Below are 22036 nucleotides of genomic sequence, written 5' to 3' on the forward strand. Positions count from 1 at the left end.
ATACTTGTGCAGCATATATGTGAGAATACCAGCCTATATGTAAAATGCCTCAATAGAGTTCCAACATGGTCAACCTAGTCATTTTCAGCTCTCTGGCTTCTCCCTCAGTGAGACCGCAATTGAGCAACTCTTCCTGTCGGCATGCTCACAGACATGCCTGCACCTACAAACACGCTCATCATCTGTGTCCCACTATCTAATGGCTAATCTGTACCAGATCTGCACACTAATCCCCTTGAATGCCTGGGGATCAACATGATGGGCCCTTTAAGGTGGACACGATGACGAAAAACACACCTGACGTGGGGGACCGCCAGAGAAACTCCCCAGCGTCGCTCCATGGCTTCCCGGTGCAGGCTTCAAAACAATAACACGGAGGAGGGAAAACAATTCTCAGCACACAAGATTACAGCTGCACAAGCTTAACAAGCATGTGATTAACTATATCCTCCAGACAACAAAGGAGAACACGCAGTTATCTCCACTTTTTTTTCTCTAAGAAGTGAAAAAAAAAAAAAAAACTCCCGCATGATTTCCTGGCAATCTGCGGTAATCACCATGGAGAGCTGGTGGACCATCAAAGATACAATCAACCATTTAAGACGCACAGTGAGCGCTGTGCAGCTCTGCACTGGCTCTTATTTATGCTTTGATTTCCTTTTTGGCAGAGCTGCTGTTGGTTAAGAGTAACCGTATGAACAGAGAGCACACACATTATCTGGAGGGAACCATCAACAAGGATTCAATTCTTTCTCCTGGGCCTGCTGCGGTGACTGCTGCCTGCTCATTTGTTCACTCAGGTCTGCTCTGTGTGTGTGTGTGTGTGTGTGTGTGTGTGTGTGTGTGTGTGTGTGTGTGTGTGTGTGTGTGTGTGTGTGTGTGTGCGTGTGTCTGTGTGTGTGCAAGACATTCACTTATTTAGTTCCTGCTGGATGCATAGCGTTCCCACCCATCTCCACCCTGTCCTGAAATACACCAGGCAGGATGGTTACAGACTTACAAAGACACTTTTACACAGAGCCCTGAAAAACAACTCTAGCTATCCTATTTAAGTCATATAAATAAGTTAGGAGTACATTGCTGCCTTTCCATAGCATTTTATCCAAAATGCTATTTCTAGTGTGTCAAGAGTGGAACACTGATGTCACAAACCGATTGCAGCGAGCTACCATTCACATTGTTGTGGTCAGATTTGTCTTGCCCAAGGACACTTGGACATGTTGACAGGAGGATGTTGGGATCAAACCAACTGTCATCTTGGATGACCTGCTCGACCTACTCCTGAGCCACCGCTAAATATTATAAACATTATTCACCATTATGCAGATGATACAGTTTTGTACATCTCTGTCTAGTATTCTTCGACTTAGATCTTCTTCATGAACAGTCATCCTGTAATAGTATGCACTCTCAGTTCAAAGTCCCTGTCAAATAACCCGGACATTTGTATTCAAACATACAGCTCATCCGGGAAATCTCCGGATAATTTCCGAGTCACAGTGCATGTGTGAATGGGGCTATACAAAATCCATCCTGAGTAGGTCTAAAGAATTAATAAGAAACAAATCAGATCATAAGGGCTCATTCTGAATAGCAATATCATTATTAACAGCTAATTCATTGTTAACGTATTAACACCATTACCACTAGCAATCATAAATATGAATGTAATTAATAAATGATTTATCTGATGAAATTACATACTAGCAACTCTTAATTGCTAATTAACTGATAACTAATTTGTATCTCCACACGTTCTGCTACATGTCCATACTGTGTGTGCGCTTAAAATAAAATGCCAATGTAACCCACCATTGCTAGCAACATGCCCGTTTACAGAGCCTAGGCTCTGTATATGGGCATGAATGCAATGGTGGGCCCCTTTGTTTACATACCCATTTACAGAACCTAGGATATGTATTACATTACACCAGATTTTTATTTCAACACACACAAAGTACAGATGGACAGGTAGCGGATTGTGAGGAGATATTCACTGATTTTGGCAAAAAGGGATTTTGTCAACAAGTATTCTCCAGAAACGCTGACTCCATCGTTAACTGTTAATTACAGGTACTTATTTATAATTAACAACTTAAATTGCAATGCTTAACTGATATTCATCTCTAGCCTAGGTATAGGTTATTTGCTAAAAGGCACTTCAGCAGGGATGCTGGTCAGAGACACACTGTCCTTAACAGCAGGGGCGAGGAGTTCGTGCACGCCGCTGTCGGTTGTACATGGAAGTGATCCAGCTCATGAGGGCTGGACTGGATCCAGGTGCAAAAAAAAAGCCTGGCAGGATCATTAAGAGGGAGCTCTCTCTCTCTCTCTCTCTCTCTCTCTCTCTCTCTCTCTCTCTCTCTCTCTCTCTCTCTCTCTCTCTCTCTCTCTCTCTCCGGTGGAGAGCGCACACACATACACGTACACACTACTCACACACAGAGAGCAGAGCAGAGCAGAGGAGCTCTCATCCAGATCGGTGCCAGACGCACGGTCGCCTTTTTGCCTTTGCGCTACTTTTACAACGTTTTTGTTTGGTGTCTTAAATTAAGACTAGTCAAAACTTCGCTTCTGTGTCAAGTTTGAAGCCTTTTAAAAGTTTGTTTCTGATTTCACGCCTAATTGGAATACTTTTCGGGATTAAATGTGGATACTTCACGACGCGCAGGTACAATACATTTGAAAGAGAAATAAAGGCTGAATTCACTCTGTAAGGTTTTGTCCACGGTGAATGGGCAATGGCTCAATGCATATTTGCTGATTTGTTCTCCCTCTTCTCTGCTTGCAGAAGTCATCTTGAAAAAGTTTCCCCAGGATTTTAACCTTTCGTCGCAGGAGCGCGCAGAGGCTCGGAGCGCCGCAAGAGAAAAACTTGTCCGTGCGACTTCGTCTGGGGGTGTCTTTTTAATCGAGCCGTCCCAGAAATGGTGGGGCATCTACATTTACAAGCGATGGATGATAGCCTGAAAGGAAAGAACCGAGAAGGGCTACTCGACAGTCCGGATTCGGGGTTGCCCCCCAGTCCCAGTCCGCCCTTCTGCTCAATCTCTCCGGGTCTGATCGAGTCGCGCTCCGGCAGCTGCTCGACGCCCGTCGAAAATCATCATGGATATTACAAAAAGGAAAACAGAGAAGGCAAACTGGTAAGAAACACATCGCTGAATTTACTTAAACAATTGAACCGATTGAGTAATGTGAAAGCAGTGTTACTCTCGGGGCTGTTTCGTTTCCAGAACCATTTTGCAGTCACTCACTCCATTGACACCAAATGAAAGGATAAAAGACCCAATGATCAAATAATGACGCTGCTGTGAGAGAAACTGAAAATCTGAGAGCATTTTAGTCTTTGGCCAGAAACAGATTTCACTTCAGTCCCACTCACACAACATCTGGAAGCTCTCTCTCTCTCTCTCTCTCTCTCTCTCTCTCTCTCTGTCCGAAATTCCTTAGTTGCAAACGTCTGATGTTGCACTTGTGTTGAAGATGCCACTGGCCCCTCAGTAGTAGGCCTAATCCAGTGTCCAAATGTTTTCTTTTTCATTCTAGTGCATCAGCTAGGGTGTAACTGCATGGGGTCATAAGGGTCAGTGAGTTGATTATGCCCAGTTGGGTTTCCAAACTGGGGTCCAGGGACTCCCAGGGGTCCTTGCCAGAATTTCAGGGGCTCCCTGCTAGATATGACAGAAGGTTTTAGAAAAGGTTTTATAACTCCACTTATTTCACTCAGTAGCGTGTGCGTTGGTGAAGGCACTACAGGGTAATCAGGCTTCCTTCTCTCCACCTACAAGACTGACAGTAAAAATGTTATCATAATGGTCTGTGATGGATTTGCAGGGGGAGGGGCGCTGTCATAAAGAGGTTTTAAGGCTTTAAGGCTCCTTCGTGAGGGTTTTGTCATGTTGATAAGAAGCTGAAGAATCTTAATTAAAGTTATAATCAGCAGTGAGCACAACTTTAAGCTCTATAATAACCTAAAAATAAGCGGTCAGCAGCTGGTTGGATCCTCTGTTGAAACCACTTTAACTGAACAGTAAAGAAAACTAGTTGTTTCAGTCCTTCTAAGTGAAGCAATGTCCACTGGCAACCATTCCTAATGGCTTGTATATGTTTTAAAAAAAGCAACTAATGTAACCAACAGACAGAAAAAAAGACCTCGGATGGTTTTATTTGAACAGAAGAGTCGGTTAATTAGCATATACATTGATTGTCTTAACTGTCATCTTGCAATCTGGTTTGATTGGCAGCGAAATAAATGTTTGTCTAACTTCTATATACAAATATACAAATATACAAATCGTGAAATATTGTTAAGGTGTTTTGATTGACTTTTTTACATTCATGGGTTAATTTATTGAATTATTTCTTTAAAAATCCTAGCTTTTTGGTATCAGGAACATACAATATTACGTTTCTATAATAATACAATATAAAAAGTGAAACAGCACAATGTTTCCAGCAATTTGTGCGACAGCTGTGCTTTGAATGGCCCTGCTCAAACAGTCAGAGCGCCCTTAGGCCATGTATGAACTTCAAATATTCCATGGAAAGTAATGATAATTGATGTTGTGCCCCGCTTTCAAAAAATGTCAGAGGCCAAATGCATTGTAATGACAGATCCTCCAGTGATTTGACATAACAGGGCTGATTGAAAATCATTTCCAGGTCACTCCCAATTTCAGAAGTCTTCAGAACATGTCTACGCAGGTCGAGGGTGGCTTTCAGCAGTGTGTGAAGGAGGCCTCAGAAATGCACTGCTGCATCCTGGGAGTTGCGTGACACTGGTTGGCTGGATCGTGAAACAGAAAAAGAGAGAGAAAGTCCTATAATCCTCTGGAGGTCCAGATTAGTAGGTCTCCTCTGCTTTGTGGTTTCCCTTTCTAAAGATCAGTCCTGATAGGGGGGCTGCTCCTGCTTGTGTTTCTAATCCAGCCCGTCAGCCACTTTGGAAGGAGACAATCAAAACCTCTGAGTTTTCTCAAGCTGTTGGAGTAGCCTACATGTCTGTTAGAAGGACGAGGGGAGTTTTTATTTTTTTTCAAATCTATTTTTGTGTTGTTTTTGTAGGGCCACCTAAGAACAATCCACAAGTACTATTTTGGGGTGTAGGGGCTTGTTGTTAGAGCGACTGCAGGCCATTGCATAAGTGTTTGATGACCTCTCACTTCTAAATTAAACCCCGAAGAAACGCTCAGGCAGGCTGTTCTGTTTTTCAAAACCTCTCCCAAATCTAGAGAGAGGGATAATGACATCTTCTACTTGCCATGTGAATAAATTACCAACTAGATGCATGAAATGAGTGTGGTCATACAATCTTGTCCTGTTAAAGGAGAGCGGTCAAGTGTCTGTGGATTAGACAAGAGGACAGACAGACGACAGATTGCGTGACCTTTTTCTAAATCGGCCTCACCGTGTGCTACTGATGCTCTTACATTTATGTCCTTGCAAACCCTTCAGGATTTGAAGTCGGTGGCTTCACTTCGCCAAACTAGCCGACAGTTGGACAAGGTGTGTTTGAGTTGGCGTTTTACTCTGCATTGCACATTGTGTGGGTTGCTCAGTAGTTGCAGACTGTTTTTCCTGGGCAGAAATGTGATTCCAGGGGGGGAGGGAGGGGTTATGCTTTGTGTGCATACTGTGGGATCCACTGCCTGGAGGTGACCTGCCCAGTTTGCTTGGCCGAAGTTGCCAGGAACTCACCGCGGAGACATACCTGGGATGCTCTCCATGCCGGAGCAGTGGTGGTGGAAAGACAATCCCGTACTTGTAGTGCTACAGTTTTCTTCAGGTCATGGAGTACCGGCAGAGAATGAATGGCCTGCAAAAGGGGGACTTTTTTCTATTCTTTCTCAGGCCTGCTTGGCGTAACCAGCAGCTGTGCAAGTTCAACTCCAGCGCTCAGATAGTGTGCGTTGATGATCGTTGTGGGGCTGTAGGTAAGACGAGCTGCCGTGCCCTTGGCCTGTTCTTGCTCGTCCCCTGTAGTGGCATGTGCGCTTAACTGGCGGCCAAACCACAGCATGTGACAGCCTCCTGTGTGTAACGTGAGAGGTGCCAGAGTTGTGGTTAGGGCGCTGTTGAATTCAGATTGTTCAGTGTTTGGAGACACACACATACACACACACACACACACACACACACACACACACACACACACACACACACAGATGCAAAGATAGTGGCCGGTTACAACCTTGCTCCACAGACGTCTGTGTTTCTGATAGGTTTGTCCCCTTGTGGCTGTGGCTCCAGGTCAAGGTTCAGCACTAAAACAGACCTGCTCCGTTTAATGCAGTCAGTTGAGTACAGTGGATCATCCTGAGGGAAACTTAAACCAAATAGTGATGTGCTGTGCTTCAAACAGACACTCAATATTCATATGATTGTGTGTATGGGTTTGTATGACTGATTCAATAGGGCTACATTGTTCATTAGATTATACATACAGAAACCTATTAGAGCTACAACAAATAGTCAATTAAAGGCGGGGGGGGGGGGGGGGTCAGGGATTCTGGTGAATGTTGGTCGTCAGAATCAGTGAATATCTCCTACCTGTCTGTACTGCGTGTGCGTTGAAAAGAAATCCAGTGTTAATACACAACCTAGGCTCTGTGAACGAGCATGTTGCTAGCTCCGATCAGCCCCTTTGTTCAAATACCCTTTGTCTATATACCCATTTACAGAGCCTAGGCCGCGTATTGACGCCAGATTTCCTTTCAGCGCAAACACAGTACGGACAGGTAGCGGTTTGTGAGGAGATATTCACTGATTTTGACAAAAGGAGATATTGACAACAAGCATTCACTAAAATAACTGACTCCACCTTTAATTAAGAAAATACATCTTTTCGTCTTATTCTTTGACACAGGCCTACTGTAGACCAAGCCATTAAAAGAAAATAATCTGCTGATGAAAACCAGTTACAACTGCAGTTGTGAAAGATAAAAGAAGTCAGTTAATGATTCTATTTTGCTTCCAAAAGTACTCTTCAGTCCTTATGCCTCATAAATCATGAAACTAAGCCTTTGTGTGTGTGTGTGTGTGTGTGTGTGTGTGTGTGTGTGTGTGTGTGTGTGTGTGTGTGTGTGTGTGTGTGTGTGTGTTTATGTATGTGAAATAGCAGAGTTGTTACAATGGCCTCATTTCAATGAACCTGAGTAAGAGACACACCCTCACACACACATGCTTGAACAATTGAAATCATAATTTACATAAGAATCAACAAGTATGACACATTGGCAAGTGTAGACGTGATTACGGACCATCTTTCAATTCCATAATTATCCCACTGTTATTGTTTGTTTCTTGCAGCATCAGCCTGGCTACCAGCTGCTCTAGAGACTCATCTTAGGGACTTTGTTACTACTGTGGGCCTGACATCTGTAAACCTATTTTCAATCCACTCACACACAAACTGTCAGAGTAACACGTCTCGGGCCAGACTGAAACGACAGTGAGATTTACCACCGACACTTCCTTTGGCTGGACCCACACAGTGTAATTAACTGAAATAAAATGGAAGTGTGGTTGCTGTGCTTGTCGTTGTAGTAATAGCTGTGCTTTTTTCGACAATTGTTCTCCTGAGGGCGGATCAAGGAGTGGGTTTTTCTTGGTGTGGGTGGGGGACTGCAATGTTTTTCATTTTGGGTTTTTTTTGCTCTGCTGAAACCCCCAAACACACATTATTTGAGCACAAACGTTGGCAAGCCGGGGACAAAATAGTTTGGCAATTCATGGATGTTGTAGTTGTTGTTGTGAGATTCTGACCCTTGTGTCCCTCTCTGCACAGCTGCCCTACCTGCTGCTGAACTCCACGGGGACGGACCCAAAGACTCGCATGCACCCCGTGTTCTTCGGAGAAAGCATCGAGGTCAACCCCAAACCGGAGCAGGAAATCAAGTGAGGGGAACATTTGATACACATAAACATTTTGTTTTGTCTGCAATACTGAGCTTATAGTTCACTCATGATCAATATCCTCTTGTCAACACTCTTTTTTGCCAATTTTTTCTAAATGTTTTTAAATTGTTTTCTCCTTTTCACAGGTGCAACTCCGAGGTCAAGTACGACTCTGACAAGCACTACCGGGATCAGGTGTACTGCGCGCCCGTTCCCACGCCGACCTCCTTCAGCGAGACAGTGGTGGCGGTGCGCGACTGCACCTGGAGGAGCTACAAGACCCAGGTGTATCTGGAGCCGCGGCAGAAGCCCATCAGCTACCAGAGCACCACCATCATCTACCCCAAACACGCCAAGAACACTTACCGCACCACGCTCAACTACAACCCCACGGGATCCCGCCGCTGGTTCGTCTCCACCGTGCAGCTGGAGTCCAGCGAGGAAAATAGTCCCTGTATCATCTACACGGAAGACCTGTAGGCTCGAGAAGGAGGCTACATTTGTGTCATCGTCAACATTTGTTTGATTTTGAGGACGAGGAACTTGGGGAAGTCTTGAAAAGGGAAATACTTTAAAGTAGTACCTGGAACCCTGCTTTGTTCATCTTTACTCGCCATGGAGGAAAAACTCTGGGAGCCTTTTAGTGACATTTTAACATGAGCTAATTAGACTTTCTACTGACTGCAGCATTTAAGAAGGGAGTTCAGAGCTGCGCATCAATGGTTAATGTCTTATTTAATACAGGAGCTGACACACTTGGTGGCCTTTGCTCTCCCTCCGATTGGACTGTGCGCTCAGGGGAGGCAACAGATCAGATTCTACATGTCTGTGTATGTGTGTCGTGGATTACAGCCTATAGTCACACCAATACAAAGCTTTCTCAAATGGCTTCAATGCACTTGTCTTCTATATAGCACAGTCCTCTGGGTTGGACTTGGCATGGCAGGGGGGGAATTTCAGTACTGCGTATGAAAAAATTGGACCAAAGATAAGAAGTTTGGACAGGTTATCTCCACTCGCTGTGACAGTACGCCTGGTTTTAGTTTTAGTTTTTACATTTTTAATTAAGACACACTCAGACCGTAGCTTGTGTTGTTTGATCAAGCATATATTAATTAAACTAAACTGCAAAGTGCAAATGTAATGACAGTTACCTTGATATGAATATGTTGTTAAAGATACAGTGTGAGTTAAGGGTGTTTTTTTGGTAAACAGGTTTTTTGTTTGGTCTGTAAGAGGTGCTGAAGGGCTGCAGAACAACAATCTATGAAGTTTTGGGAGAAAAAAAACCATCCGTAATTATTATTTATTGAGAGTTTAAAGCTTAAAAACTCAGTTGACCTGCTTGATCAGGGCTGCGTGTGTGTGTGTAGGACCACATCATCTATAGTTACAAGTGTATTTTATTATCAGGGCCTTAAAGAGCGGTTGGCAAATCGTATGGTTTGCTTTATCTCAACCGGTGTATCGGTTTGTTGTTAGTCTGGTTGGGCCCCAGATATCAGAGCATGTCACACAGGGAAGTGCCTAACAATATGACAATCAGGGAGAAGTGTAGGACAATTTGTACCTCTTCTCTGTCACAGATACAATAGTGGCACAACACTCGTCCACTTCTCCATGAGAGTCATAAACAAACACACACAATTGTCTGGGTTGTTATTTTGCTTCAAGCTATCGTGAAAAGTTTTCAACTTCCCGTCAAAATAAGACTAACATTGTTCTGTGTTGGGTTTCACCAGCTATTCGTTAATCAAACACAACGTTTGTGCATGAAGTAAAATAGTCAGGTTTCGAACTGGTGATTTGCTTCAATTATGTTTTTGACCATTTAAGTCATTGTGGCACTGAAACTTGTTGCATAACTTTGAAACATTTGTTCTCAAGCTAATTTTTGTTTTCTTTATAATTGCGTACATAAGTGTGTTTCAGTTTAAGTACTCAAGTATGCAATAGCCAATGAAGCTAACCTAACTAACATTATTTGGTCACTTAATCTGACATGATAAGCATTACGTTTTGTAATATGAGGCTTGTCAAACTTCATTTAAAATCTTCCAGTGTCAGGTCAGATGTTTCAACCCAAATTTGACCTTGTTTATTTGTTGGGCCACATAAGCAAACTAACCTAATTTTTGTCAGTTGGTTCAATCTGGGTAGTAGGCCTACAGCTGGTAGTAATCCATATTTCGACATTAAAAACAAATTTGTGTGATGCAACCCCCTTTAATTTAGTGATGTGTAAATATCCACCTAGTCAAGACTTTACAGACAAACGTACGAATAGCTGGTGCAACTGAGTCGCAAACAATGTTGTTTTCAGATTTCAACTAATTGTTTTATCGGGTGGTTTCTTAACCAAAGAATTACTAACATGTAAAAACACATCAGATTTACCTGTAAAATATGTAAAATAGATTTTTATTGAGCGTTTTCGTTATTTGTGTCATATATATATATATATATATATATATATATGTATATATACTGTATATATATATATATATATATCATTGAACATGGCAAATATTTAAACTTTGGACTTGACCTCAAATTCTCTTAGGTATCAGTTTTATTTCTTTGCAAATGTGTATTCCCGACATTCAGTTGAGGTCTTGAGCTTGTGGTCTTTTTTATTTTTATAGTTTGAAATACCCTCCAGGGTCAGTGTGAGGAATGGAGAGATGAGGAAGGCACAAGGCTGAGGTAGGACATCAGTACTGTGAAATGGGTACTGGGTTCACATGAGGGAACAGTAAGTAGCACTACAACGAGCACGACTATGGGGGAAAAAAAGCCAGTTCCTGCAATGGCTTCTTTTTTATATACCAAACAGTTATGTTCCTGGCGAGATGATGGAGAGTTTTGCAATGTGTTGATGGTCTGTGAAATGTCATAGAGCGATGAGAGAAAGTCGGTGGGCGTTACATGCGTTGGTGGTTTTCTCTGAGATACTTTTTGTGTTCCCAAAACACTTGATTTTGTTACTGTAAAATATTTTCCTGTTGTATATGTGGCATCGAGGCACTTCATAATTCTCTTTATATTTTTGTACGTCAATCGTCGTTCCTGTTCTGATCAAAAGGAAATAATTTAAAAAGATGTATATCCTAATTGAATAAAAAAAAGGAAAGGAATTCCCAAACATGAGTTCTGTTGTGTTGTGTTGAGTTCATTCTTTTCAATTCCTATTTATTTATTTGTTTTGGTCATATGACATTGTAATTGCTTGGCTTCATTTCACCACTCTGAAAGAAAGAGGACGTTCTCTAGACAAAGAGAGCAGCGGAGTTACTCTGTGGGCTGCAAGTAGTAGCCTATATCATACTTATATAAGGACTTTTTTACATAAGTGTAAATTGAGAAAGGAATCCTAATTATAGTCTTAATGTTATAACAGCTCCCTGGTAGAGTTAATGGGGGTTATGTAAGGAGGGGATTCATAACGGACATGGAGTTTAACCTTCGTATGAGCTGAACGATCACAGGACAGGACAGGACACAAGATCAGAAGCAGCTTTAGTGGCAGCTGAAAAAGCACATTTGAAGAACAACCCCTACAGTCAGGACTGTATTATATCATCTCCTTTTGTTCCTTTTAATGTCAAATGATTCCATGCAGTGATAAAAGTATCTCCTCCACAACTCTGTCAAAATTAAGCTGTTTAATTATGTGCATACACTGCCCCCTGGTGGTGCTTCACTGTCATTACTTTGGTCCTGACAACTTTGCCCTCTAGGACAAATAGCAGAAAGTTTTCAATGCAGACACCCAACAAACGCACACGCACACACTTGTAGTTCTATCTTTGAGACTACCCTAATTGACATCATGCATTCCCTAGCCCCTTATCCTAACCATCAGAACTACATGTCTAACCAAAACCCTAACCTGAACTAAATTCTAACCCGAACATTAAAACTAAGTCTTATTCCTCAAAAAGCCCTTTGAAGATGTGAGGACTAGACAAAATAGTCTGGTCACCACAAAGACGCCTGTACAAGTACAAGTACGCACAGACACACACACAAATAACATGTCTCCGAGACCATGAATGGCAATAAGCTTTTTATTTAAACATTAAGGCAGTGTCTTTTTTGTTTTCATTTTTACACTGCTATCCACAAAGCTTGCTGGTGGGCATGTTGAATTTAACCATGTGAATATTTCTTGTTTTGTTTTTTTATTATTTTGTCGTAATACCAACCTTGAAGCAAGCCACATAAATATTTACATCTCTTCAGTTTTATATACAATCCTTGCTATTATACAGTGGGTTATAATAAAAAAAAAAATGGTTGAACAATGTACTGTTTATGTCAATCTCCCCCCACCCCCACCCATGCTTGGACAGACCAGAGCACACATCAGAAATCAACTGTAGTCGTTTCATGTTGTGAATGCCTATTTTATGATTTGTGACATGACTGGAATCAAGAGAGACTTTTAAGAACAAAAACAAAATGGATGCATGTTAAAATTCATTTCAGTATTCCTTTTAAAAAACAGGGTATTAGTCTGTCGGTCGGTTTAGGGAAAAGTTGGATATGGCTTAGTCTGTTTACTGTCACATTCTTAGATTTCATCAGTTGATAAATTATATACACGCAGAGAGACCAATGTACAAAGCCTGGGTGCATGTTTTTTTTGTTGCTTTGCCTGATAAAATTTAAATGACAGGGGGAAAATGTGAACAGATAAAGGTAAATCTTTCCAAACCACTAAACTGCCTTCACTTCAGAGTGTACAGTCAGAGGACAGAAGTCATCCCTGGCTGCACAAACTCACATCATTTAACTCATCTGTGACCTTTAAAATACTGCAGTAAAATGTTAGAACATGTCAACCGATGTTACATAACACTGGCAGATTGCTTACAAATGTATTCCAGTCCACCTCCTCTACCCAGCACAAACGCAGGTGGTGTCTCATAGTGGGGGAACACTTCTGATGCAGGACCAGTTAAGCTTTGCCCTGACACACTGTTGCTTTGTTTTGTAGAATTATATTAAGTGAAACTGTGATGGGGTTGACAAAGACAAATAAAAAAAATAATAAAAAACACACATTAATGTTATTTTTAAAATTGGATGTTCCATTTGCCATTTTTTGTTTTCAGATTTCCCTGCGTGGACAGTATATATAAACCCTGTCATGGGGGGCTAAAAAGAAAAAAGTTGTGCGTCTCTTGGTAACTTCAGTACTGTATATGTAAAATAAATGGCACTTAACACTAGGAATATCTCATAACTGTACAAAATCTGCCCCCTGATTAGGAGTTGGGTCTCAGTTCCTTATCTAGGCAGTAAAAAGGTCAGAGGTCAGACCGTCACAACCGCTCCTAGACGGGTTTCTAGCAGAGCCAGCTGTAACTGACACCGCCACGGACCAAGGGTCATAGAAAGATGGCTTTTTTATTGAGTCTCCAAACTCCAAGTGATGCTGCGGAGTTTGCCTGTAAGCAGCTTTAAGGTCGGTCTGCACCTGCTCCAATCAGCTTCATCGTCTTTCACTAAAATGTGATTGTCGCTTTGAGTGTGGGAGCGATAAAGACCAAAATCAAACAGATGGGGTGTTGAGGGATACCTCCACAGTGGGATTTTCTATGCTTGTTCTTGAGTCCATTTTTTCACCTGCCCCAGGAAACATAAGATACTTTAAAAAAAATGCCATTGTGAACAGATTGACAACTAAGTGCTTAATATCCAAAAACTGTTTCAACAAACACAGACATGGTTAATATAAAAACAGTGAGAAAGTGTCACTTGTTTCAGTGCCATCCATCTGGCAAATCATCTCTCCTCACGCAAGTGCCTGAAGTCAACAGGCCTTTGCCACTCCTCCGGCCCCTCCCCCTTCCCACCCCCCCTAATATATGACATCAGCAATGAACAGCATGTTTACCCTGTAAACCAATGATATGACCCTCCCGCATAACAATCTCTGTCCCCTCCCCGCCCTTCCCCAAAAGATACATCATAGCAGATAATAGACAACAAATGACACCATCAAAAGTTCACCATCAAAATGTACTAAAGGTCTCAGGTCACGTTCCAAACACAGGACTGGACTGACTGAATATAAAGGAGCAAAAGAAAAAACAAAGATGTTGATTCTCCTCCCATCTCCCTGGCAGGTTTTCTTGCAGTGGTAGCAGTGCACAGGCCGCCTGCACCTGGAGTTGACCGTGAAGCAATGTGTCCATCCTGTCTGCTGTGTGGCCCACTGCTCTCAGGTCACAATCTGCCTCTAGAGCTGCAGTCATCAGGCTCCTGACCAGACCAAGCACACCACCGAAAGAGTCCCTTCCACACAAGTGTCAGCACATTAGAGCAGTACACACAAAAGGTGCACATCGATGTGTCTATATTGATAAGGCCAGTGAGGAAAAAAAGGTTTTAAAATAAAAGGAAAAAATAAAAAGTGATTTGTCCTTTAGAGTAGTCCTGGAGTGAATGCATAACACTTCTGTCCATAAACACACACACACACACACACACACACACACACACACATACATACACACACCCCCACTTAGAGCAGCAGTGTTCCAGTTCATAGCTGCTTGGCGTCTCAGGTGTGTGAAAGGAGGACATGATTCCTTTGCCTGATGACTGACGGAGGAAATGCAGAGTGGAATGGTGCGGGGAGGTTTGCAGATGCCTCAGCAGATGGGTGTGTGTGTGTGTGTGTGTGTGAGTGTGTGTGTGGCTGCAGCAGCACAGAGTTGGTTGACTGTTAGCGGGGCCTGTGGTAGGATAGAATCTGGGTTCACTCGCTGTCAGACAGAGTCTCGTACTGAGACATGAGCAGAGGCTTGGGCTCTTCCTCCCAGGCCCGGCCCTGTCCGGGTCCTAACCCCTGGCCCTGGCCCCCCGGCTGGCCAGAGGAGGGGGAGGGGGCGGACACCGTCCCACTGGGGAAACGCATTATCAACGGGTTGCACGGGAAGGGAGTCGGAGTTGAACCTGTGAAAAAGTGACAGAATTGTTAAGTGTTTTGGGCCATCTCCACATATACACTAGCCTGGAAATCCAGACCTGCCACAAGGCTCTGGCAAATTGAATATGGGTCTGGACACTCTCCCTTGAAGCTCATTAAATATGTCAAGAAATCCTGCGCTACCCTTTCTGATATGGGCGGGCCATAGCCCTTTGTATGGTGCTTTGGGGCGGACGTAATCGGATGACGACAGTGCTGTGCATGCCCAGCCGAAGCTGTGATAGTAAACAGAGATGGCTGTGGATGTGTTGTTTGAGTTTGAGACGGCTTTCGCCTCGACACTTAGCGATTTGGAAGACGGCAGTAAAATCTTTCATTAGCAAGTAAGAGGAATGGTTGTTTTGCCAACCGACCACGGCAAAAGTTTAATTTACCAGTTAACCTCGCTGTTCGCCAAACAAACGGGGCTTAATACGTCACCTTGTTCATTGCTCTGATTGGTCGTAGTGCTATCCAAATGCGTGCAGTGGCATTTGAAATGCACGCGTAGGTGCCGCCCCTAGAGTTGGGAAGGTCTATTGATCATGGCCAGACCCTATATCATTCTAGATATGGGTCTGGATTTCCAGGCTACATATATATGAGTATATTTATAGAAAAGAATAAATTAAAAGTAAAAAGTATAACCTCCCCCCATTGGGCCATTTGCATGTGGACAAAGGGCCAAACCTTACAGAAAAAGTGTGGACATGGCCTAAAATATTATTATCTAAACAGGTAACTGTATTAAATCAGTTCATGGATTTCAGAAAGAGTTTTTTTCTACCTGTGGATGAAGGCCGGTCCTCCCAGACACGGTTAGTGAGAGGGGTTCGTCTGTTGCAGTCTCCCTCAGAGTGGACTGAGGACACAGAGGAGGGTCTCTCCCCTCCTGACAGGCCTGGTCCTGGGGATTTGGCCTTGCGCCCGTTAGAGCGCCCGCTGCCCTTTGAGGACTTTCCCCCACCTGCAAACAGAGGAGGCAACACTTCAACCTACAGCGGAACACAATTCTGTGCAAAACAATTCCTGCTTCCACCCTTCCTGCTGTCCATACAATTAAGAACTAACAGGACTGCATTATATCATAGTAGTATATAGACAAATTGGATAATTCAATCCGCCAGTATCCTTCTTGAGCTTTTATAATACATTATTGTTTTAAAATACCGTTACAAAGATTTCAGAGAAGGCTTAAATATTATAGTCAATTAACACAAGAGCCAACCTAAATGGCTAAATAAAGCATTTTAAACAAAGACTGCTTGATTTGAAGTAGTCAGTGGTGGCGTTGAGACAGGTTAATGCTGAAGTTAAGTAGCAATTCTCTGTTGGTAAAATGCAGAAAATATTGGACTCACAGCACTGTTTGTGACAGCTATGAAATGACGAAAATAAAGTCAAAATAAAGAAGAGTCTTCAATCGCAACTTAGGGAACTGCACATGTAAGAATATATTAAAGGTGAAGAGAACAGATGAAATACAAGGGTCTTTAGGATGTGGTACCTTGTGAGAAAGCGTCCTCAGCACGTCCCTCGGCACCGGAGCCCATGATGTTAGCAGCGTTGGATGGAGGGCGTTCTTCAGACTCATCATATTTGCCCATCAATGCTTTCCTTATAATGGCCTCCAGGCCTATGGAGTTACCAGGCGTCTCTGGAGCCGGGTGGCAGCGCACGCTCACAGGTCCTGTTAAAGGAGAGCGGAGGTAAACAAGTTACAGAGAGCACATTCACAAGCTGATAGAAAGAGCATGGAGCAAATAATACACTAAAAGAGTTAAAAGTCTAAACAATGCCGCCTGCAGTTTGTCGACATATTGCTAATACAGTACAGTATGTCACTGCCTATTACTGTATTGTCATGTGACTGACAACATTCCAGTTTTCTGACATAATATGTACGTGAGAAATAAGCTTGATAGTTGCAGTGTGTACAATGGCATTTACCAAAGTGGTTTTCATCTGGAGAACAATGCAGGCTTTACATACTTTCATGAAGCTACCACCACAATTACTATAGTATGTGACGGATGTGTTGACACTCCTCAACACACATCCACCACTTCATTGCTTTATTCTAACATGTGCTCAAGCAAACAAAAATAGTGTCATGAAAGGCTTCTGACTTTAAAAACGTAACCTGAACATGAAGACAAACCGTTACCTGCGGTTGTAGATGCCGGCATATTGAAGATCTCTGTTCCCGGCTGGCCTGCATCTGAAAGTGGAAGACGGGTTTATTTTAAGAAGTACCATTCTCTTTATTAAAAGGTTATTTTTCTGAAAACTACATTGACTCAGTGGAAACTTACTGAAATCCCCCTCATTTCCCACCACGGTCATCTTCTTGATCATCTCCTGTTTCTTTGACTTGACAATAGCTGAGGTGCTCTCAGTCAACTTGCTGAAGAAAGCTGGAGGCTGGGAGGTAGGAGGGGAACGGGAGCCTCTGCAGGAGGGAGAGGAGAACCAGGTTAATACACACACACACACACACACACGATACACTACTGTAATTATCAACAGTTCTGCTGAAATTAATTGTACGGCCATAAAAATGAATTAAACCAATGCTGAAATAAATAATCCAGACAGTGCGGTAATGTGGTGGCAGCAGACTAAACAGAGTGTATGTCTCAGCTGCAATACCTCCCGTTAAGAAATGACAAACCCGATAACTGACTGCACCCACTTCAGTTAATACAAGCAATAAAACATATTTCCAGCAAGCTATTTCTGAATCAATCTTCAGCAATGTGAGCCTGTGTTACCCTTGCTCTCCCTGCTCGTTGGGGTAGGAGGCCCCTCCCTGGACTTCGGGTTCAGAGTTGGCTCCAGCAGGAGACACTGGTTCAATGCCATCATTTGAAACACTGCCAGGTGATGTCTTGGGCTGAGGAGGAGACCTGCGGGGAACACAGAGACGGTTACATTAACAGCAGCAATTACATCTATCTAAATGAATAGATCCTTAGTGAAGTGTTTATAATATAACCAGTAACACAAAGTGTAAAGATGTATACCCAAGTACATTCAACAACATGTCTGTGTTTCCAGAGTGCTTTGTTTGACAGTGATTCCTACCGGTCTCTGTTGCGTTCACCGAGCCCCTCTGCATATCGGGACCTATCTTGGGCAGAGTCCTGTGAGGAGGGCGGGGGCTGGGAGGCACTGGGTGGACGGGTTAAGTCCAGGACAGGAGAGCCGTGGTAGCTTTGCTGCTGCTGGCTCTGCCTGGTGTAGTCTTTAGTGATCACCTCCTGTTCACATAAAAGACATATCCACGTCACAAATGGCTTGGCACTCTTAAAGCGTATGAATTCTTTAAAAATAAGCCATTTTAAAACAACTTAGGGAATGTGCATAATGTTGACAGGCTTGTTATGTTATGTTGTTTTTTTTTTGCCATTTGTCATGCAGCGGTTAAGCAAACTTACACTGATGTGCTGTGCCAGTGTGACCACCCTCTGGCTGCCTTTAACAGAGGGGGACGTGGGCTGTTGGCCTGGAGACAGTCTCTCCTCAGACGGAGGACGGTACAGGCCATGTGGCTCCATCTTCTGTTGAGCTGAGAGTCAAATCCAAACAGTGCACACACACACACACACACACACACATTACATCCACACATAAGTAAAAGTTAGTTTTTTTTCCTCTCTCTAAAATGTGCTCATGAAAACATGCGTAATTCAGAAATGTCTGTCCATATACATAAGGACTTTAACATGTCATGTAGCATCTGCACATGAAAAGCCCAAAGGACAAGCTTTCCCTTGGAGAGTGATATATGACGGTGTGTTTGAGAAGCCACTTGAGATCTCTTTTGTATCATGTACTCGCATACAGATCTAGCAAACATAGCATTGACCAGAAATGGTGCTAAAATTGACAGGTTTTGCATCAGTGTCACAAAACATTACTTTACAGCTGATGTAATCAATTGCATGTACTGTAGTAGATAGTAGAAAACTTAACATGAATAAAACCAGCCATACATATTATGAAATGATTCTCAGCCTACTTCAAGATAATTTCCCTTTGTACAGCAAGTCTGACTTTGTGTTTTCTTACACAACTCTTGCACTACAGTATTTATCTCAAGGGGATCATGATGTAAGTTAAGCGAGGGGGGGCGGGGGTGGGGGGGGATTGACTGCGTGGACTCCCAGGATGCTGTGGTTTTTGTTGGGAGCTAACAAAGACAGAAGACACTCTGGGTTCCTTTCAACAACAACAACAACTGTCATTTCTCTCTATGGTTCTTGTTTGTAAACATCAAGGTGACGATGGCCTACTAATTACTCTGCCTTTTGAGAAGCATGCGGTTGTCACTTGCCCTAGAGGCTTGGGATATATATATATATATAGAGAGAGACATGACACATTGCTCTACAAGCAGAGAACAACAAAACAAAATCACATTCCAAATGATAGACAAACTCCCAGAGGCTTGATTGAGAGAGATGTGTTGAGTGTTTGGCATGTGTGGGGGGAAAAAAATAAACATAAAAATAAAAATCAGCATAAATTACAGTGAGCCATAAATAGGATACATGCAGAGATTTTGGGAGGCAGAAGCTGCAGAACCCCCCTCCTCCTCACCCTGGATGGCTGAAGGGTGGCCAGGGAGTCTGTTTTGGTGGGTGGTTAGGCTTTCCACAACGTTACATTCAAAAAGGCGCACCAATTCTCTATTCCCCTTTTAGTCATCTGGGTTACATGTATAAGGTCAGAGAGTTTGAATTACAGGCTGTCTCATTTAACATGGGGTATAAAAGCCTCCTGCCATGACATGCCTTTTCAGACGTCTAAAATATTCTCGTCATGTCACGTCACTTGCATGGGTTCAAATTCAATTCAGTTCAAAGTTTATTTAAAGTTAGCTGCCGAACGGGAAGGAGGAGGGGTGCCACATGTTAAATTCAAGTCACATCCTCTACGAAAATGAAAATAAGCAGCAGAGGATGTTCAGCCTTTATGTCCGACCTGCTTTAACTACCATAAAATGGCATCTTAAAAAGGACACCTAGGATTTTCTTCATGGAAAATTAAACATATTGAATTGTCAGCTGTTATGATCTATCAATGCTTTATTTGAGTTTTAAACTGCCAGGTCCAATTTGGACGACGGGCTAGAGGTTAGGGAGGTTTCCAGAGGGAACCCTGGTTGGACTTTAAGTCTTTAAAGTAAAACGAATACTATAACAAAAAAAAAAAGCGAAAAAAAGTATAGCATTGAAGGGGGGAGGGAGAAAAAAATGTAAATGAATTGGGCTGATTTGATAATGCCAACCACCACAGCGTGCAATAGGCCACAGACTGACGGGGGAAGGGTCTGGGTGATGAGGGGGACCCCTGCGATCCAGAGCATCTTACCATCAGTGCCGCTGCTGCCCGTCTCTGGCATTTCCGTTTCACAAGAAATTTGACGCATAATAACCGCGTTTATGAAGTTGGCCGCAGTCATGGTGGTCTTACCGAGTGCTCGGAGCTCTTGTTCCTGAATGGACATCTGTTTGTTTTGAGTCTTTTCTCTACTAGGTGTACCGCTTTCTCCACGGCCAGGGGGGTTATCCGACTGGGGGGGCAGCAGGTGTTGTGGGCGGCCTGAAGGCGAGGGGTAGGAGCCTGGGTACATTCCTCCTGGGCCGGGGCTGGACAGCTTGGGGTCAGACTTGCCGGAGGGCCCGTGTTGCTCCTGCATGTGCTTGGGTAGACCTCCCCTGTTTTTGCCTCCGTCGCGACCCAGCTCTTTGGCTCCACTTGAGTCCATAGCAGTTTGGTAGGCCTCAGGGGGCACACCTGTCCTCTGGAGGTGGCCAGGGTAACCTTGGTAGCGGGCCGACCCCGAGGACATGGACCTGGCAGGGCAAACAAAAACACCCTTAGCAAACAAGATAATCGAAACGTTCTCGCTGCTGTCAACACTTATTGGAAATGACCTCATAACAGAATTCATTACAGCTTCGCAAAATTCAAGCTCTTTTCAAAATAAAAGTTCCAACTTTTTCAAAAGACCCCCAAGCTTTCATTATATGTATGGGGGGAAAAGAAACATGCTTATGATTTCATAATATGCCCTATCTGTAAAATGAAAGGACGGTCATATAATATATATATATATCTCCTTATAAAGCTATTAAAGAAAAACACATGGATTTTCTATTACAAATAATAATATAAAATAGAAGTACTAAAGTCCAATATTAAGAGGTGAGTCCTATGTGTCTTGTGTAGTATTCATTTTTGGGGCTGATTTTCACTGGGTCATATAATGTGGGAGCTATTGAAAAAAAAAAACATCTTCAAAAATCCTTTCTTTTTCATTAAAATATTTAATGAAATCTAGGAATGATCAATTCAAATGAGTGTGCTAGAGAGCGAGCCTTATTTAGTTTAACTTTTTATCATCATTTTCAATAATATGGCATTTCAAACTTTGAAAAACACAAGATTTAAAATGAAGCCTTTTTCAAAGCTTTCCGGACTCTGCACAAAACCCTGTCATAAAAACACTGATCTAAAATTCCTGTTTACCGAAACACGGATGAGCTGGAGTGTTCGCTGACAGAAAGACTCTTGCCCCCGGTGTTGTGCAGGACACTGGGCCTCTGCTGCACATTCTCCTGGGTGCGCGGGGACACGGGGGAGTGCTGGTGGCCGTACGGTTGGGAAGAAGGTCTCACACCACCGCTGCTGCTACTGCTCGCCAAGCTGTGCTCTGTACCTGAGCGGAAAAACACATTCATGTATTACAAAATAAAACAATGCCTCAGTCTTCCCTTAAACCACATTTTACTTTTTAACTTGAAGATAAAAATGAAAAAGCATTATATGTTCCCACACACCTGGACGCCAGATGGGGGCGTGCTCCACATTCCCGAGAGAGCCGCCCTTCTCTCTGTCACGCTCTCTGTCTCTGTTGTCCCTCTCTCTCTCCCGCTCTCTCTCCCTGTCTCTCTCCCGGTCCCGCTCACGCTCCCTCTCTCTCTCCCGGTCTCTCTCCCGGTCCCTCTCTCTGTCACGTTCACGCTCTCTCTCACGCTCGCGCTCCGAGGACGAAGATGTGCCTTGCATCTTGTTCATGTGTGAGGAACCAACTGTACGGAAAATAAAAGGAAAGAGGATCAAAATGATTGTCAAAATAAATAA

General features: G+C 43.1%; 2 protein-coding genes across 8 annotated transcripts in view; one reads left to right on the forward strand and one right to left on the reverse strand.

The window, feature by feature from the left end:
• The first annotated feature begins 2448 nt into the window (after positions 1–2448).
• Positions 2449–11049, forward strand: rflna (refilin A). Its single transcript, XM_080042474.1, has 4 exons — positions 2449–2671; positions 2792–3146; positions 7790–7899; positions 8046–11049. Exons 2-4 carry the CDS (start codon positions 2928–2930, stop codon positions 8377–8379), a joined length of 663 nt encoding a protein of 220 aa, XP_079898600.1. The 5' UTR covers positions 2449–2671; positions 2792–2927; the 3' UTR covers positions 8380–11049.
• A 2829-nt stretch (positions 11050–13878) lies between these two features.
• The window catches only part of ncor2 (nuclear receptor corepressor 2), a 93440-nt gene continuing 85282 nt past the window's right edge, over positions 13879–22036 (reverse strand). For 4 of the 7 annotated variants that reach the window (XM_080043209.1, XM_080043210.1, XM_080043211.1 and 1 more), the window contains 11 exons: positions 21733–21984; positions 21422–21611; positions 20261–20745; positions 18322–18452; positions 17969–18144; positions 17656–17790; positions 17197–17333; positions 17049–17102; positions 16389–16571; positions 15669–15848; positions 13879–14868 (listed from right to left, as the gene is read on the reverse strand). In XM_080043209.1, coding sequence (XP_079899335.1) covers positions 14672–14868; positions 15669–15848; positions 16389–16571; positions 17049–17102; positions 17197–17333; positions 17656–17790; positions 17969–18144; positions 18322–18452; positions 20261–20745; positions 21422–21611; positions 21733–21984 — 2120 coding nt within the window. In that variant the 3' untranslated portion in view covers positions 13879–14671. The remainder of the gene's footprint in view (positions 14869–15668; positions 15849–16388; positions 16572–17048; positions 17103–17196; positions 17334–17655; positions 17791–17968; positions 18145–18321; positions 18453–20260; positions 20746–21421; positions 21612–21732; positions 21985–22036) is intronic. The other 3 variants (XM_080043213.1, XM_080043214.1, XM_080043212.1) reach the window with 1 other exon arrangement.

Source organism: Ammodytes marinus (genome assembly GCF_949987685.1).
Source record: "Ammodytes marinus genome assembly, chromosome: 2".
NCBI lineage: Eukaryota > Metazoa > Chordata > Actinopteri > Uranoscopiformes > Ammodytidae > Ammodytes > Ammodytes marinus.